This window comes from Notolepis coatsorum, assembly GCF_963971535.1.
Source record: "Notolepis coatsorum genome assembly, chromosome: 7".
NCBI classification, from domain to species: Eukaryota; Metazoa; Chordata; class Actinopteri; order Aulopiformes; family Paralepididae; genus Notolepis; species Notolepis coatsorum.
The window spans coordinates 140,918,010-140,937,069 of record NC_140171.1 but is presented as its reverse complement, the minus strand read 5'-3'; the positions used below and the strand labels follow the sequence as shown (position 1 = coordinate 140,937,069).

The following is a 19,060-nucleotide window of genomic DNA, read 5'->3' as shown; positions in this document are numbered from 1 at the left end:
GCAGACCTGGGCGTAGTGGCTGGGCTAGGCTGGGCGTGGACGCCGGACCGGGTGTAGAACCGGAGGCAGGCGTAGGGCCGGACTCCGGCGTAGAAGCAGAACCGGAGGCAGGTGACTCCCCGGGAGCCGGAGCAGGGACAGGGCCAGCCAGGGTCGCACAAGCGGGGGCTAAGCTAGCAGCAGAAGCTAAGCTAGCAGTAGAGTAGCTGCAGAGGCTGATCTAGCTTCCTGGGCTGTGCTGGCTGCAGGGTAGTGGACTGCAACCTTGCCCAAGCCCGACCGGGCCCGACCCGGCCCGGCGGGTTCGGGCTGGGTAGGGCTTTTTTTTAAATAAATAATTCGGGCTCGGCCGGGCCCGGGCAGCCCCTCCTTTTTTTTTTTTTTATATTTTTTTTTTTTCAGTTTCGATTTTGCGCGGTGACGACGATTTAATAATAAACTCGAGAGTAGAACATGTGCTCTTGTGCTGGCTGCTGAAGGACGGTAGCCATGGAAGAATTGAAGCAGAAACTAGCTAAGGGGGAGCTTCTAAAAGTTGCTAATGTGACTGGGAAGTCTAGTTTGTGGAAGCACTTCGACCTGATTGTAAGTAGTACAACTAAGGAGCCTATTGGAAGTGTGCAGTGTAGAGAGTGCAGCGCAATTTTAAAATACGACAGCAAAAAGACTGGCACGTCCTCCCTCTTGCGACACGTTGAACGCGGTGGCTGCGGTCGTTTGAATGCTAGCCAGTCACACCAGTTGCCACTGACAGCCTTCCTTCCAGCACCAGTGCCAACAAAAGTTAAATCTGCAGTATTGGATAAATGTGTTCAGTTCTGTTGTAGGGATATCAGGCCCTTTCAATCAGTTGCCGGAGAGGGCTTTGTGTCTCTGGTGCAAGAGCTCATAAATGTTGGAGCTACATATGGCCGTCTCCCAGCTAAAGACGTGCTGCCGCATCCTACCACTATATCGAGAAAATGTCTTGATATTGCAGCCACAAAAAAAGACGAGCTCGTCAAGGAAATATCAGACATAATGTCCAATGTAAATGTGGGGATGACCACCGACATGTGGACCGATGATTACCGCAAGGTCAGTAGTATACACATGTCACACACACAACACAATTCACAGCAATAATAGTAATAAACAAATTTAAATCAATTTAATTAACCAAAAACGGAACGGAATATATAAACAGTGTTTTAAGCACTTTGAACTGCAACATCTGTATGAAAAGTGCTATACAAATAAAGTTATTATTATTATTATTATCCCTCTCCCCCAGGTCAGTTATATGTCTATAACATGTCACTATGTGACACCTGATTTCCAACTGAAGAGCCGTGTACTGGCGACTGCGGCGTTTCCCCCCGATGAAGCCCACACGGGCGAAAATATAAGGAGAGAGCTACAGAAACAGCTGGTGTCAGTGCTCGGATTTGATGCTACTGTTTTCAACAAGGTGGTTTGGGTCACTGATCAGGGATCAAACATCATGTCTGCGCTCAGGCCGTACCACCGTCTCGACTGCCAAGATCACATCTATAACACTGTGCTCAAACACGCCCTGGATCACACTGAGCTCAGCGAAACTGCCCCAGAAATAGGAGAGACATTGCTGGCAGCTAAGGCTCTTGTTAAATACACAAAAAAGTCGGGACTTGCCTGCCAGCTGAAAACAACAGTGAAGCAGATGGGAGAGACTAGGTTCAGCAGTGTTTTTCTCACGTTAGAATCCGTCAAGGCTGTCTACGTGGAACTGAGGGAGAAGCTTGCTCTCCGCGGGGAAAGCCGCCGGATTGATGACGTATCGCCAGACGTCCTGGGATTCCTGGTAGAATTCCTTCGTCCCTTCTATCTTGCGCAGAAGGAGCTTGCGGGCGACCAGTATCCTACACTCAACCTGGTCATGCTGTGGCACGAGAGGCTTAAACGACACTGCCAACCTGTCACCACAGACACCCCACACCAGTTGGTTATCCGCAGCAGACACCTGGAATGGATTAAGAAGAAAATCGCGATCCAGCCGCTCCACAAGCTTGCCATGTTTTTATGGCCCAAGTTCAGCCAGCTGCGAATGATGCCCGCAGCCGACAGAGAACGTGTCCACCTTGAAGCAAGGACCCAGGTAGCCAGCTTCTCAGCTATGCCCCCTATTCGCCAAGAACCAGCTGATCCACCTGTTGCAGAGGGTGAGCCCCTGGCCAAGAGGAGAGAGAGCGTGGTGGAGTGTGAGTGGGAGAACGTGTCCTCCACTGAAGACACTGTGGATGAAGTGGAGAAGTACCTCCTTGTCAGTGATGCTATGGAAGCAAATGACAGAGATGTTCTGGGATGGTGGAAATCCCACGAGGCCTCGTTGCCCTTGCTTGCCAGACTCGCACGCTCTGTGTTCAGCATCCCCGCAAGTAGCAGCAGCAGCGAGAGAAATTTCAGTGTCGCGGGGAGAGTAGTGGATAAAAGGAGAACCACGCTGAAGCCATCTACGGTGGACTCTATTCTTCTCCTCCACGACGCATTTAAATTCTAAAGGAATTAAATGAATAATGTAAATAGTTCAAGAGAGAGAGGCAAGGTTGGCCAAATAGGCATTATGCCCTGAAAGGTCGATTATAATTTATTATTAGCCTATACGTTAAAGTTCATTGTTATTGGATTTTGGACATCTGGAGTGGACTTTGTTCAAAGCGGTAGGCCAATGCCATAAGCCAAATATTGTATTATTATTTTCTGATTTATAAGTTATTATTTTCTGATTTATTAGTATTTGCTGGTGTGTGGTCACGCTTCCCTGTTCTGTTGTGCTTTCATATATAAATATTGCTCTGCTCGAAATCTGATTTCTGATTTCTGTTTGTTTGTAGTGACTAAGTAGGCTATTGTGTCGTGTGTGACTGTGTGTGTCAAAGAAGATTCCATATAGCCTTCAAATTACGAGTTTTACGAGGCTGACTCGCGCTGGGAAATAGAATGTTTTACGAGGCTGACTCGCGCTGGGAAATAGAATTTGCGAAAAAAGGCTATATAATGGTTGTTAATTTTCAGCATGATATGTGTTATTTAGTTAGACCTATTGGACATTTTCGTTTTTGTTTATTTATTAAGTTAATATATAAACAGTGTTTAGAATATTTAAAACAAAAAAATAAAATAATTTTTGGCTATAATGTTATAATATATATATTAATGTTTCTTTCGTTTTCACTCTGTTATTTAGGTAGACCTATTGAACATTTTCGTTTTTGTTTATTTATTAAGTTCATATAAAACCGTGTTTCGAATATTTAAAACAAATACAAAAAAAAATATATTAATAATAAATAATAATTTAAAAAAAATCGGGTTTTCAGGCGGGCTAGGGCCTAAAATATTATTTATAGTCGGGCTTATTTTCGGGCAGGGCCTGAAGTTCACGGGCTCGGGCTTGGTACGGGCTTCATTTCAAGGCCCTTGCAGACCACTACTGCAGGGGACAAGCCAGCCGAAGGATCAGTCCTAGCTGTGGGGGACAAGGTGATCACACAGAGTGTGACTCTGGTAACGGGGGCTAAGCTAGCCTTAGGAGTCCTGCAGGCTGGGCGGCTGGGTGGCGCAGCGGACATTGCGCTCGTCACCAACGCATGAGACACCGGTATCGAATCCGGCTGTCTGCGTTGCCTCCGGCTTGGGCCGGCCATCATACTAACTCAATTGGCAGACTCAACTTAGAGTCTTGGTTAGCTGCAGAGGCTGATCTAGCTTCCTGGGCTGTGCTGGCTGCAGGGGACAAGCCAGCCGAAGGATCAGTCCTAGCTGTGGGGGACAAGGTGATCACACAGAGTGTGACTCTGGTAACGGGGGCTAAGCTAGCCTTAGGAGTCCTGCAGGCTGGGTGGCGCAGCGGACATTGCGCTTGTCACCAACGCATGATGATGATGATGATGATGATGATGATGATGACTTGGATTTATATAGCGCTCTTCACTGACCCAGAGCGCTTCACAGAGTCCATTATTCGTTCATACACAGTCATACCGGTGGTGGTAAGCTACAATTGCAGCCAGAGCTGCCCTGAGGCAGACTCACGGAAGCGTGGCGAATAATCATCGCCTACGGCCCCTCCGACCACCACCAACATTCATTCACATGCATACACATTCATACGAGGCAAGTAGGTTAAGTGTCTTGCCCAAGGACACAACGGCAGTGGGATGGACATGGGCTTGAGCCGGATTCGAACCACCAACCCTTCGATCATTGGACGACCCGCTCTACCCCTGAGCCACGCCGCCCCACACCGGTATCGAATCCGGCTGTCGGCGTTGCCTCCGGCTTGGGCCGGCCGTCATACTAACTCAATTGGCAGAGTTAGCGGGTGGGAAGTCGATGGGTGGTAATCTGGACGTTGTAAACAGCGACTCCTACAGGTCGGTTGGGGCGCCTGCACAGCAGAGACAGGAAAATGGCGGGGGCAGTGTGAGCCTCCTACACGTTACTCCTCTGCAAATGAGAGGCCGCACTGGCAAGTGAAAAGATGCGACTGGCTGCCTACACATGGATCGGAGGGGACATGCGATGGGCTTCTATCCTCACTACAACCGGCCAGTGGGGGGCACATGCGAGCAACGATCAAGACAGGGGAGGGGAGAATTGGCACGGCTAAATTGGGACTGGAGAAAAATAGAAAAAGAGGAGAAAAAGTGGATTAAAAAAAGGAGTCCTGCAGGCTACAGAGGCACCGCTAGCTGCCGGGGCTACGCTAGCAGGGGATTCCTTTCTAGCGGTAGAGGCTAAGCTACATGCGGAAGTTGACCTAGCCGCAGAGACTCTGCTAGCTGTGGGGACCAAAGTGACCACGCAGATAGTGGCTTGGATAACGGGGGTTAGGCTAGCCTTAGGAGACTTGTGAGCTACAGAGGCCACGCTAGCTGCCAGGGCTATGCTAGCAGCGGATTCCTTACTAGCAGTAGGGGCTAAGCTACGCGCAGGAGCTCTACTAGCTGCAGAGACTCTGCCAGCAGTGGGGGATGTGCTACACTAGCGGGGGAAACTGAGGTGCTAGCTGCAGGGGCTACACTAGCAGGCAGGCCTAAGGTGCTAGCAGTCGGAACTCTAGCAGGCGGGGCTGAGGTGCTAGCAGCAGGTGCTCTAGCGGATGGGATACTCGCCCGCTCGTGCTCTGCGCTCACAAAATGCTGGGCTTCTATCGACCCCTAGGGTTAAAAAGAAATCCGCCGGCCACAGAGCCTTTGTCTACCGCGCTCCCTACCTGTGGAACAAATTACCTGCCGTCATCAGGGGCGCCTGCTCTGTCGAAGCTTTTAAATCCCTGCTTAAGACTCATCTTTTCTCTCTCTCCTTCAACCTACCTTGATCTCACCTGGTCGGGGACTGACCTTTAGATTAATCTGTGTAGTTTAGTTATGGTACAGGGTACTACATGGTACCACTGGGTAGTTTACTATAGGGTAGTTTAGTTAGGGTACAGGGTACTACATGGTACCACAGAGTACTACATGGTACTGCATGGCATTACAGGGTACTACATGGCTTACATAGCTCTACATGGCACTACATGGAACTACATGGCACTACGGGGTACTACATGGTACCACAAGGCACCACAGGGTACTACAGGATACTACGGGGTACTACATGGCACTATGGGGTACTATAGGGTACTACATGGCACTACGGGGTACTACATGGCACTACAGGGTACTACATGTCTGCTCCTTTGCAGCACCACAAACATGGGAACTCTCTAACTCTTCCCCCCCCCCCTCTCCCCCCCCCCCCCCCCCCCTTGGCCAAGCTTGTAGTGACTGCTCTACATGCACCTCCGAGGCCTTGGATCAGTTATTCTCCGCCGTCTGTCCGTGGTCCTGTCAACTGATTAACAGACTGTTAACAGATTAACAGTCAACGCGGTTTCATTGCTGGGTTAAGTACTTCTATTCTATTCACATAATACGCTTACTTCATATATCTACTCCATTCACATATATGCCTACCACTTGTATCTATTGCTATGTCCGCCTACTACAATCTCATGAGCTGTCTAACGCCTGTCCCGTCTCCCTGTCTTCCTATGACTTGCTGTCCTGGAGTGTTGTCCGGAGTGTTGGACGTCCCGTGACGAAGGCCGGGAGATTGCGACCCCCTCTGCGTGCCCCCCTGTCTCCGGAGGTCTCGTAGTGGTGACCGGAGTGCCGGATGTCCCGCGATGATGTCGGGGAGTTCGCGACCCTCTCTGCGCCACCCCCTATCTCCCTGTCTCCGGCTGTCCCTGAGCAACGACCGGAGTGTTGAATGTCCCGTGACTAAGACGGGGAGGACGTGACCCTCTCTGCGCCGCCCCTGTGCCTCAAATAGATCCGCTATCAACTCTATCTTTAATCTTTCAAAATGTTCAGTTGCTATCGCTATTAGCTCTATCTTAAATTTTTCAAAATGTACAGTTGCTATTGCATGCACTCATCTGTGTTTCACCACACACATGAGTGCATGCTTACCAACTGTCCGTCTGCAACACTACTATCACCAACATCTAAGAAGGGAGATCCCCCCTTGAACGGCCCTTCTAAGGTTTCTCTCCTCCACACTGCCTGTGGAGCTTTTTTCCCTATTGTTAGGTTTTAGTGAGTTTTTCCTTACCTTCGCGTGGGGTATGTCTGGGAGTGCTTGCATTCTTTCATTTATTTGCATTCATCTAAAAAATGTTTGGACCCTATGGTGTTCTTGTTCTGTTCTTGACTTATTGTTATGTTGTCTTCTTGACTTGTTTAAAGAAGACCTGTACGGCCCATGGGGACATTAACGTGTGTTGTCGGGCCCTATAAATAAATTTGATTTGATTTGATTTGACTGAGGTGCTAGCAGCTGGAACTCTAGCAGGTGGGACTGAGGCGCTAGCAGTAGGAACTCTAGCAGGAGGGACCAAGGTGCTAGCAGTAGGCACTCTAGCAGGAGGGACTAAGATGCTAGCAGTAGGAACTCTAGCGGAAGGGGCTAAGGGGCTAGCAGCTGGAACTCTAGCGGAAGGGGCTAAGGGGCTAGCAGCTGGAACTCTAGTGGAAGGGGCTAAGGGGCTAGCAGCTGGAACTCTAGTGGAAGGGGCTAATGGGCTAGCAGCTGGAACTCTAGCGGAAGGGGCTAAGGGGCTAGCAGCTGGAACTCTAACGGAAGGGGCTAAGGGGCTAGCAGCTGGAACTATAGCGGAAGGGGCTAAGGGGCTAGCAGCTGGAACTCTAGCGGAAGGGGCTAATGGGCTAGCAGCTGGAACTCTATCGGAAGGGGCTAAGGGGCTAGCAGCTGGAACTCTAGCGGAAGGGGCTATGGGGGTAGCTGCAGAGGCTACACTAGCGACAGGGGCTAAGCTAGGAGTAGGGGCTGCGCTAGCTGCCTGGGCTTTGCTAGCTGCGGGGCCCATGCTAGCTGAGTTCCTGCTAGCTGCAGGGGCTATGTTAGCCCTGGAGGCCATGCCGGCCGAAGGGGGGGTCCCAGCATCGGAGGCTTGGTTAGCAGTAGGGCCTGTGCTAGCAGGGGGAGCTAGGGGACCAACAGTAGTGGCTACACTAGCCGAGGGAGCTAAGGGGCTAGCTGTAGAGGCTACAGTGGCAGAGGGGGCTAAGCTAACCACAGGGGCCTTGCCGGCCGAAGGGGCGGTCCCAGCATCAGAGGCCTTGTTAGCTATAGGACTGGTGCAAGCAGGGGGAGTTAGGGGGGTAGCTGTGGAAGCTACACTAGCTACAGGGGCTAAGCTAACCACAGGGGCCTTGCCAGCCGAAGGAGCGGTCCCAGCAACAGAGGCTACGTTAGCTATAGGGCCTGTGCAAGCAGGGGGAGTTAGGGGGGTAGCTGCTGAAGTTATGCTAGTTACTTGGGCTAAGCCAGCAGTTGGGCCTATGCTAATTGCAGGAGCTAACCTAGCAGTTGCTGCAGTAACAGTAGGAGCCTTCCTTGCGGGGGAGGGCGTGCTGGTAGCAGTAGCTTCGCTGGGGGCAGGGGACCAGAGCTCAGTGGTCTGACCAAGCGGGCCTGCTCCTCCAGCTGTGGCGCGTGCTCCGGGTCCCATTCACGGGCGGCGATGAGAAGCCAGAGCAGGGCATATCTGTCAGTCACAGTCGAGGAGTGGAAATCCCCCTCGAAAAATTGCTCGGCAGCGAGTAGCGCGTCGTTCGTTTTGTCCGCTGAACCCAGGGTTGGTTGCGTCATTCTGTTGTGATGGGGTTTAGGAGGAGTGTGGAGGGTTCAATCGCTGGACAAAAGAGGAACAGGAAGGAAGCGAGGAAGCGATAGTGGCAGTGAAAAGGGCATTTACTGAGCAGCAGTAAACAAAGGCATGTTACACGGTACAAACAAAAGCGAACTACAAAACACGGAAACAAAACCTCAGCTATGCTGGAAACGGGACTAGGTTTACTGGTGGACAAGTTCCTCTCTGACTCAGATGTCGTCATAGGAGTTGTTATGATGGTTCAGCAGACAGACGGTCTCAGTAAAAGCCTCTTCTAGGTTGTTCTCATGCATGGATGTTAACGGTTACCCACAGTTACCTTTGCAAGATGTTTGAGTTATAACGATATCCAGTGGCTGGTGTGGACCCACACGTTTGATTTAAAATGTCTCCTCCAAATTCAGGGTTTCAAACCTGTGCTTGAGTAAATAATCCATCTAGTTCATTTTCACGTAACGTCACTAGCAAGTGTGGCAATTCCAGGTGTAGGGGTGGCAGAATAAACAACACACAGACAGGTTGCAGTTCCCAAAATCATACTATTTATTTTCTATTTAAATAATGATCGCTTGCTGGCGTTAATCTGTCGGCCGGGCGGCGTCTCCGCTCTGTGGCCTCTCGCCTTGCGCTGCTACGGGGGACTGAGAGGAGGCTCCTCGGCTCCGTTAAGTCCCCCCTCCCCAACAGGCGCACCGCGCCGTGATTCGATAATCACTCCTGATGGTTCTCTAGTGACAGGTGCGTCTGGAAGCGGACGCCCAAACATGGGCAGCGCCCAGCCATTGGGTCGCCACGTAACGCCCATCAATCACCAAGCCCAGGGGTGGCTTGGGGTTGCCACACAAGGTAGTTTACAGTAACATTAGCTGCCGATAGCAATGAAAGGCTTCTTTACAGACTGTAATTTGACGCCAGCCAATCAACTTTGAAATACGAAATGACGTACATGGGGCTAGGGGCTTCGAGCCCCACTTGCCATCAAATTGTTTATTGTTGTTGTTTATTGTTTAAAATGATCCCCATTAGCTGCCACCTAAGTGGCGAGCTAGTCTTCCTGGGGTCCACACAGAAAGACAACAAAAAACACAAAACATAACAATACATGAGATACATATGACAATCACAATTCACTTAATTAACAATGATAATCTAAAACAGTAAAACATTGTAAACATCATTATAAACATCAGAATATTTTGCTCACATATTTAAGTAGTGCATTCTCAGGTGGTATTTGAAAGACACTTTGCTATTCAATTTACTTATGTTCAGTGGGCAGTTATTCCAATGATTGATGGCACGATAAACAACCGTCCTCTTTAAAGCATTTGATTTTGGACGTGGTAACATAATCTGTCCATCATCGGCTGACCTAGTAAAATAAGAATGAACCTGACTGCATCTGACAATTTGTTTGTATAAGAAAACAGGTTGAGACGAAAAGACAGTGTTCCTGAAAAATGTAACCGTGTTGAAAACCAGCCTATGCTCTACCGTTAACCATGAGAGTTGACGGTGCATAGTGATAGTGTTTGTTCTCATGGAACAATGTAAGACTAACCTTGCAGCTCTGTTCTGGGCAGTTTGCAATTTCTTTAGTTGACCTTTGGATGCAGAGGACCATACTGGTGCACAATAATTCAGGTGACATAAAATTTAAGATTTCGCCACCTGTCCCACAATGTATGTAGGGACATAAGAAAATGTATGTGGTCTACTGTGAATGATACAACACCCTGAGCATGCGCACTTGGATTTTCCCACAGTACACCCTGCATTGATAGAGACGGGCTAGCCCCATCCGTGCTATTTTAGACCTAACGATCGGAAGAAGAACGCAATCTGAAACAGCAAGGCAGAGAGATGACATGAACTAAAATACCATACTAGTAAAAGACAGTAAGACATTTGGTTTAGTTTGTTTTGTTTTTATTCAGATATTGCTATCACTCACACACACACACACACACACACACACACACACACACACACACACACACACACACACACACACACACACACACACACACACACACACACACACACACACACACACACACACACACACACACACACACACACACACACACACACACACACACACACACACGTTAAATATCCAGGCATAGCTGTCTCTTTTGCTACAGCTCATCTTTGGTCTGATTGGCCTTTTTTGCGTCTTCAGCCTTCATATCTTTAATGTACTTGCTTCTGTCTTCATCCTCCTAGAGGAACACAGATATCATAGTTTAGTGACAGAAACACAAAACATCACATACAGAGAGAGAGAGAGAGTGAGGAGGAGACATGTTGGTGTTGTGAGGAGGAGGAGGAGACATGTTGGTGTTGTAGAGAGTGAGGAGGAGGAGGAGGAGACATGTTGCTGTTGTAGAGAGTGAGGAGGAGGAGGAGGAGACATGTTGGTGTTGTAGAGAGTGAGGAGGAGGAGGAGGAGACATGTTGGTGTTGTAGAGAGTGAGGAGGAGGAGGAGACATGTTGCTGTTGTAAGGAGGAGGGAGATCAGTTACCTTCACTCTGTACTTCTTGGCTTTTGCCATTTCCTTATCTAAAAACTTAATCAGGTATTTCAGTTTCCTCTTCCCAGTGTAAAGCACCACCTGACAGACACACAGATATAACAAAGATCTACATTAAAGGCCACTTAAGGGGGGGGGGTGGATATTACAGCACGCACATAATCTCACAACCATCTCCAAACTGTAAAGAAAACAAATCAAATGGTTTTTGGTCTAATAGTTAAATGCATGCTATTGTGATTGCAATCTGCTATTAGCTAATCTTGGTTACCTACCTACGTCACAGGTACCACCATCACAGGTACCTTCATCACAGGTACCTTCATTACAGGCTACATCACAGGGCACCGCGAATAGCCAATACCAGACTGCAATAGCAATGACATGCTTTAACCATTTAATCATTAGATGTCTCTCTCCAGTTTTATTGTTGGTGTGTAGTTGCCCTTTAAAGCCTAATTAAATTCCTGCTTTTTTCATGTGATATTCATATTGTGTTTTATTGGTACAGTTTCCTTTTTTTATTTGAATTTATTCACACACACACGATACAATACATATCATCATGGTGAGAACATCATCATCAAAATTGTCTCCCAAGAAGTTAAAGCTTTTGGAGGGAGCCTGGTCACAAACAAAGGCCTCCAAATATGGACAACATACAACATGCATAGGCTTACACACCTACCTACTTACATACATACTACAGTATACATACATAAATACAGACAATAATATTTCCAAGTTACCCCCATTCATTTAGCATTAGACTTAGAATGTTGTTAATGTTTGTTTGGCAATTATCAGAAAAACAATAAGTATTTCACTTTTACCTGATGGTTCTTTGGAAAATATCAACTGAAAATCACATTGACCATATTAACATGGCAGACATTTTGGTCTTATGTCATGCTCAGGTTGGATTCCTTTCCACGCTGTTCCCAGGTGGGAACAAAACCTGACCATAACATAAGAGCAAAATGGCCGCCGTGTGAATATTGTCCATTTGAGGGAAAACAAGCGTGAGGTAGTGTGGCCTACCCTCTCAGCAAAAAGTGCGGGAAAGAGGCGGAGAGATGGGTAGGAATCTGGCATCGACAGGTTGATGTCATTGGCTGAGGCGTCTATGCGAGCGATGACCACATCTTCTCTGTCCTTGACGGCCTGGGCTAGCTCCTCCCACAGCGGGAACAAAGCGTGAGACTTCTGACTGTATGGGAGGTCTGAGACACGTGCAGAGATATACAGTAAGTGTGAAATAATAAATAATAAATTGTATTTGTAGTGCACTTTTCGTTCACTAAGATCCCAAAGTGCTACAGGGTTAAAATGTAGTTAATTTTTTTTATAATTATTAATAATAATAAAATAAAATACAGAATAAAAATTGTATAAAAATAAAACATAGTTAAAGACATAGTATGAACAGAACATTTAAAACAACAGCACAAGAAAAAAAAAATTTTTAAATTAAAAATTAAGCACAGTGTCCGACTGAGGTGTGATTATACTAATGCTGTGATCACATTGGACGCCTTTTTCTATTGTTTTCAATGGTTTTGTCGCAACAGGCACACAAACTATGCACATCGCGTTTTTTTGGCAAGCTATCAATGCTAATGGTATACTGTATGTAACTTGTGTAACGTTAGCTGAAGTAGCGACGGTAATCAGTGGTATCGCTCGTTGCGCCCTGTGCAATTTCCTCGCGTTTGAGCACAAGAAAAAGGTATCCAATCTTATCACAGCCTAAAGCATCAATATTAGGGATGTACCGATATTGTCCAACTCTTAATTTCCGATACAGATATCAACCGACACCTGTCATGGTTTTTGCCTTATTTCACCTTTCTGTGAGGGACAGCTGTCTATTTTTGCTTTATTTCACCTCTCTGTGAGGGATAGCTGTCAATCCCTGTTCCCTGTGGTTAATTGCCTCATGGGTCGGCAGGTGTGTGGGCTTGATTGCACCTGATGCAGTGCAGCTGTGCCTATGGCCATGTTGTGTCTATTTAAGTTTGGATCTCGCAGTGTCAACTGCTAATTAATTTCCTTGTGCTGGCTATACGTTTGGTCAGGCTCATTATATTTAAGTGTAGTGCTGCCCTATTCAGCATTTAGCCTTGTTTTGTAGCCGTCTTGTTTTCGGCTACTGGCTTAGTTTACACTTTACTTTATAGAGGCTGAGTCCTTATGGTAGTGTTTTCTTTTGTTCTTTCGGAATTGTCCTTTGCACATAAACTCCCTTGGTGGAGGTTTATTGTTTTATGGTTTCAATATAAACTCTGTTTTTAGGAGTTGCCTTTGTGGCTTATTTATTCTTTCTACAATACCTCTTTAATGAGTGTCGTCCTGTTTTTTGGACTTTACTTATTTTCTTAAATACTCACTTTGAGGCTTTCACCTGTAAAAGTTGTTTTGTGTTGTTTATTTTTCCCCTTCTCCTAAAATGTCTGCGTAAGCAGTTTTGTGGTTATTCGTTTCACGTATAACTTTAAGAGTCCCTATTATCATAGCGGTCAGGTGGCGTAACGGAGATTGCGTTCGTCACCAACCCCGGAGCGAATCCAGCTCACAGCTCCGGGGTTGTCACCAGCTTGGCTGGCCGTTCACACTAATACAATTGGCTGTATCAGAGGGTGGGAGAAGCTGGCGGGGTGGGTCCGGGTCGTTGTAAACAGCGACTCCTACAGTTCGGTCGGGGCGCCTGCTAAGAGCGGATAGGATCTAAGTGGGATAGTGTGATCCTTCCACACGCTACGCCCTCTCAGTGAGAATCCGCGCTGCCAGGTGAAAAGAAGCGGTTGATTGGCTGGACGTGTGTTGGAGGAAGCACGTGGTAGCCTCCACTCTCCCAGACCGACTGTGGGGGGTAAGTGCGCAGCGACCAGGAAGGGGATTGGGAATTGGCATAACGACTAACATTGGGATGGGAGAAAATCGGAGGAAAAAGGAGGGGGGAAAAGATTAAAAAAATAAAAAATAGTCCCTATTATCTGCTCATGACCCACACACACACCCACAGCTCTCACAGATACCGATATATGCGGGGTTTCCCTCCCAAATTTCTGGTAATTAACATTACATATCTCTTGTTGTGGAATTAACACATTATGCATACTTTTGACAATAAATAAAATAAGAATTTGTTCATACTTGCTTGCCTGGGTAAATAAAGGTTAAATAATGTAAAAAAAAAATATATATAATAATTTTTTTTGAAAACCAATACAGATATTCTCCGATATTACATTTTAATGCCAATATCGGCCGATAATATTGGTAGGCCGATAATATCGGACATCCCTAATCAATATTATACACGTGTAAAAGTGTCTACGTACAGAACATGAGGAAGACGGTCAGGTCAGGGTTGAAGCCCACTTTCTCCATGTTCTCTCCCACAAGCTCCTTCACTGGACGCGTGTCCCAGTCCTCTGGTAACGGTTCACTTTGCATCTTAGGCTACATGCACACACACACACACACACACACACACACACACACACACACACACACACACACACACACACACACACACACACACACACACACACACACACACACACACACACGCGCACACACACACACACACACACACACACACACACACACACACACACATGCAGACACACACACATGCATGCACACACACACACACACACACACACACACACACACACACACACACAAACACACACATGCAGGACCCACAACACAAACACACACACATGCATGCACACACACACACACACACACACATGCATGCACGCATACACACACACACAAACACATACATGCAGGACCACAACACAAACACACACACATGCAGGATCACAGCACAAACACAACTTCTGTCAAGAAATTTTTATTACACCACAGACCCCAATTTTATACGATTTTGTTCTCAATTTCAATGTACCATCAAATACAATGTACCTTAGCTTTTCCCTCCAGGTATTGCCTACAGAAGTCTTTGATGGTGACTGTGTCAAGGGTGTCAGAGGGTAGGTGGTAGGTCACATGGTCCGTCAGGTTGACCAATCGGATGACAGGAGCGTCAGCCTCCCGAACCCGGAAATACTCCAACATCCTACCGTTACGAGACTCGTCCACGTTCACTAGAACAAATAATAGCTATGTGCACATGTACACACATACACACAAACACACACACATGTACACACATACACACAAACACACACACATGTACACACATACACATGCACACAAGAATTAATGAAATGATCCAGTGGCTTGCAATAGAATAGAATAGAATAGAATAGAATAGAATAGAATAGAATAGAATAGAATAGAATAGAATAGAAATCCTTTAATTATCCTGAGGGAAATTCGGCACTACAGATCGCTCACATTGAACAACAATAAACATTTTAGGTAGTCAATAGGACTAAAATAAGAATATAATAATATTAAAAATAAGAATAAAATAGAATAAAGAATACAATACGGTCCGGGATATACATTCTGGTATGTATATACATTCTAAAATCTTAAATATACAACTATCAAGCCAAAAATATACGGAAATATACAGTAAAATGTACAGTAATAAGTGTACACGTGTCAAGTGTCCATGAAGGTTGTGAGAAGTGTAAACATTTAAAAGTGTCCAGGAAGATTTCGCCCTCGGTAACTAAAGACAAAACAGGAAACAGAGAGGATTCTAGAAAGAGTCACCCTACTGTACAGCACTGTCTGAGTGAGTTCCGTGTCTGTTTTAGTCTAGTCGCCTACTTTTAACCTGAATGCGTCAGCTGCTCCGTGGAATGCAGAGTGGAGCTGCTGGAAGTCCTCTGAGGTCTTGTTGACGAACAGGATGGCGTGATGCAACACAGGTGACTCCAAGATCTGAGACGCCGTCTGGAGCACAGAGAGGAAAAGGTTATCTAGTGATGATAAAAATGTATATTTATGTGAATAAATAAATTGGTCTGTTTTCAGCATTGCAAAAAGCATGACCTAAAACACCTGCTAATAATGCATTATATAGCCTGCCTATACGGGCTTTCAATGGTGTTAGATTAGGGTAATTACAGCTTCCTCATCGATCGTTATCAGCCTTCATCGCTTCTCCTGGCCATGTCTGCGTTGTGTTATTTTTGTTGATGTAAGGCAATCGTTCGTTGGAAAGGGTTAAAGGAATACTTTGACATTTACATTTTCAATTGGTTATTTTTATTCACCAAACACTTTCATATTGTGGGGAAAAGATTTCTTCATTGAAGGAGCACTTCGTAGATTTTCAATCTTATCAGATGTGGAATCATTTGAGAAGATATTATTCACAGAGGTGGACAGCAGAGTCTTTGATTAAGGAGTTTACTGGCAGAATGACTGTTGCTACATGGAGAGACCTACAGTATAGGTTACAGCAATGGTCCTATAGCCGAGATCTCACTCCACAATCCTCCACCCGTACCCTCAGATCTGCAGGTAGCCCGCTCCTCTGGGTCCCCAGTACCCGGCTCTGCACCATGGGGGACCCGTACCCTCAGATCTGCAGGTAGCCCGCTCCTCTGGGTCCCCAGTACCCGGCTCTGCACCATGGGGGACCCGTACCCTCAGATCTGCAGGTAGCCCGCTCCTCTGGGTCCCCAGTACCCGGCTCTGCACCATGGGGGACCCGTACCCTCAGATCTGCAGGTAGCCCGCTCCTCTGGGTCCCCAGTACCCGGCTCTGCACCATGGGGGACCCGTACCCTCAGATCTGCAGGTAGCCCGCTCCTCTGGGTCCCCAGTACCTGGCTCTGCACCATGGGGGACCCGTACCCTCAGATCTGCAGGTAGCCCGCTCCTCTGGGTCCCCAGTACCCGGCTCTGCACCATGGGGGACCGAGCCTTCTGCTCGGCTGCACCACGCCTGTGGAACAGCCTCCCCATCCAGCTGAGGGCACCACAGAGCCTGGACTAGCAGGCCTGAAACATTCTTATTTCAAAAGGCCTTTGATTGCTAGCTATTTCTTGTGATTTTATTCTTTCTTGTGCTGTTGGTTTGAATTTTCTGTTCATAATATGTTTTTATTTTATTTTTATTCTGTATTTATTATTATTATTATTATTATTAATAATATATATATATATATTTTTTTTTAACTATGTTTTAACCCTGTAGCACTTTGGGATCATAGTGAACGAAAAGTGCACTACAAATACAATTTATAATTATTATTATCTCTGTAGAATGGTGAGCTAACAAAGTATTTAAACATGTGGTACTTTGAGTTATAGATGTGATGCATTGATTGATTGATTGATTGATTGATTGATTGATTGATTGATTGATTGAAAACTTTATTAACAGATTGCAGAATGGGTACAATACAGTATGGCTCAATACACACAATTGTTAAGGATTCGCAGACCAGAGAAAGACTTTCGTCTTGTTTACATCAGGGTCCCCTATTTTCAATTAATCAAGACATTTATGACATACATGACATACAGATATACAGATATATATCATGACATTTATGACATACATGACATACAGATATACAGTACTGTTAAACAGAGATCATAACAGAAAATATATACATACGAGCGGGAGGAAACTGTACATTAGGAGGGGGTGGGTGTGTGGGAGGGGGGGTTTGGACATGTACGGGGGCCAGTTTCGAATTGCAGCCTACCGTAGGTGCTCTTTGAGAGCGGTTTTGAAGGTGGGTAGGGATTCACATTTTTTTACGGCTGTGGGTAGGGCGTTCCACATTAATGTGGCATAATTGCTAAACGTGTTTAGTCCCTAGTTTGCAGCAGACCCCCCCCCCCACTTCACCCCCCTCCCCCCACCCCACGCAACCTTCCTACTATACATAGCACTGGCAGCAACAACCACCCTCCCTCCTTGCCATACCTTGGCTTTTACTGAAACGACGCCACTGCGTTCCACGCAGATGACCGACGATTGCTTTCAGTCATTCTGGATGGAGTTGTTAAAATTCACTCTACTCAAAACCAAATTTAATTCAATGTGGCACTTTTTAAAATGTTTTTTAATTATGTTTTTTTATTTGTTTGTTCTACCGGGCAGTCCGGTAGAGAGAGAGAGAGAGAGAGAGAGAGAGAGAGAGAGAGAGAGAGAGAGAGAGAGAGAGAGAGAGAGAGAGAGAGAGAGAGAGAGAGAGAGAGAGAGAGAGAGAGAGAGAGAGAGAGAGAGAGGAAGAACAGGAGACCAAGCGGGGGGGAGACATTCGGCAAAGGACCGGAATCGAACCCGGGTCGGCCGCTTCGCGACGCAGTGCGATACATGGTGTGCTAGAGCGCCCTCGATGTGGCACTTTTACTCAGAAGGCATTCTCTCCTTCTGTGAGTGCCTGCCAGCCAAAACAATTCCGGAGAGCCGACCCAAGGACATAATCCACGGCGCTGATAAGACTTTTTCCAGCTGTCGAGAAAGCAGGAAGAGGGACTGTGAGTGCTGACCCCCCCCCCCTTTCCCGCGGGTGCTCCACGCCAAACATGGCGGCGGTGATACGCATACGTTTGTCTTAAGGCTAGTCCTGCATGTATCAACAATGCGCATGTCGGTGAATTTATGTGTGCCATTATTACTATCTAAATGTAATAATTGTGGAATATTACTATAATGAGCTGTATGTGTATGAACCAAGCATCCTATGTGAAGCACTTTGGTTGACAATTGTCATGTTTAAATGTGCTATATAAATAAATTTGATTGATTGATAGTGTTGTGTTCTGATAGACCATAGGGCTAGATCCACAAAGAATGGATGGCACGGAGCAAGTTGCACCCTTACTTACAATTCATTATGAATTGAAAATGGGGGATCCTGATGTAAACAAGACGAAAGTCTTTCTCTGGTCTGCATCCCCTTAACAATTGTGTGTATTGAGCCGTACTGTATTGTACCCATTCTGCAATCTGTTAATAAAATGTTCATTCAATCAATCATTCTGCACACTGATTGATTGAATGAAAATTGTATTAACAGATCTATTGCAGAATGGGTACAATACAGTATGGCTCAATACACACAATTGTTAAGGGGATGCAGACCAGAGAAAGACTTTCGTCTTGTTTACATCAGGGTCCCCCATTTTCAATTCATAATGAATTGTAAGTAAGGGTGCAACTTGCTCCGTGCCATCCATTCTTTGTGGATCTAGCCCTATGTCTGCATAGTCCACTATTGGAAGTACCAGCTGTGTAATGATTATTTTTCTAACTTAGAGAGAAAAACAGTTAATAGAACGATACAATATTCTCAGGCTACAATTTGTTTTCTTTATCACAGCATCAATATGTGACTTGAAAGTGAGTTGAGAATCAAG

General features: G+C 46.2%; 1 protein-coding gene across 1 annotated transcript in view; it reads right to left on the bottom strand.

The window, feature by feature from the left end:
• Positions 1-10,318: 10,318 nt before the first annotated feature.
• Positions 10,319-19,060, bottom strand: part of LOC311231962 (protein disulfide-isomerase-like) — a gene marked incomplete at its 5' end in the record, with an annotated part of 15,609 nt that continues 6,867 nt past the window's right edge. Inside the window, 6 exons of the mRNA XM_084318605.1 lie at positions 10,319-10,431; positions 10,736-10,825; positions 11,786-11,967; positions 14,089-14,209; positions 14,684-14,881; positions 15,503-15,628. Coding sequence (XP_084174731.1) covers positions 10,348-10,431; positions 10,736-10,825; positions 11,786-11,967; positions 14,089-14,209; positions 14,684-14,881; positions 15,503-15,628 — 801 coding nt within the window. The 3' untranslated portion in view covers positions 10,319-10,347. The remainder of the gene's footprint in view (positions 10,432-10,735; positions 10,826-11,785; positions 11,968-14,088; positions 14,210-14,683; positions 14,882-15,502; positions 15,629-19,060) is intronic.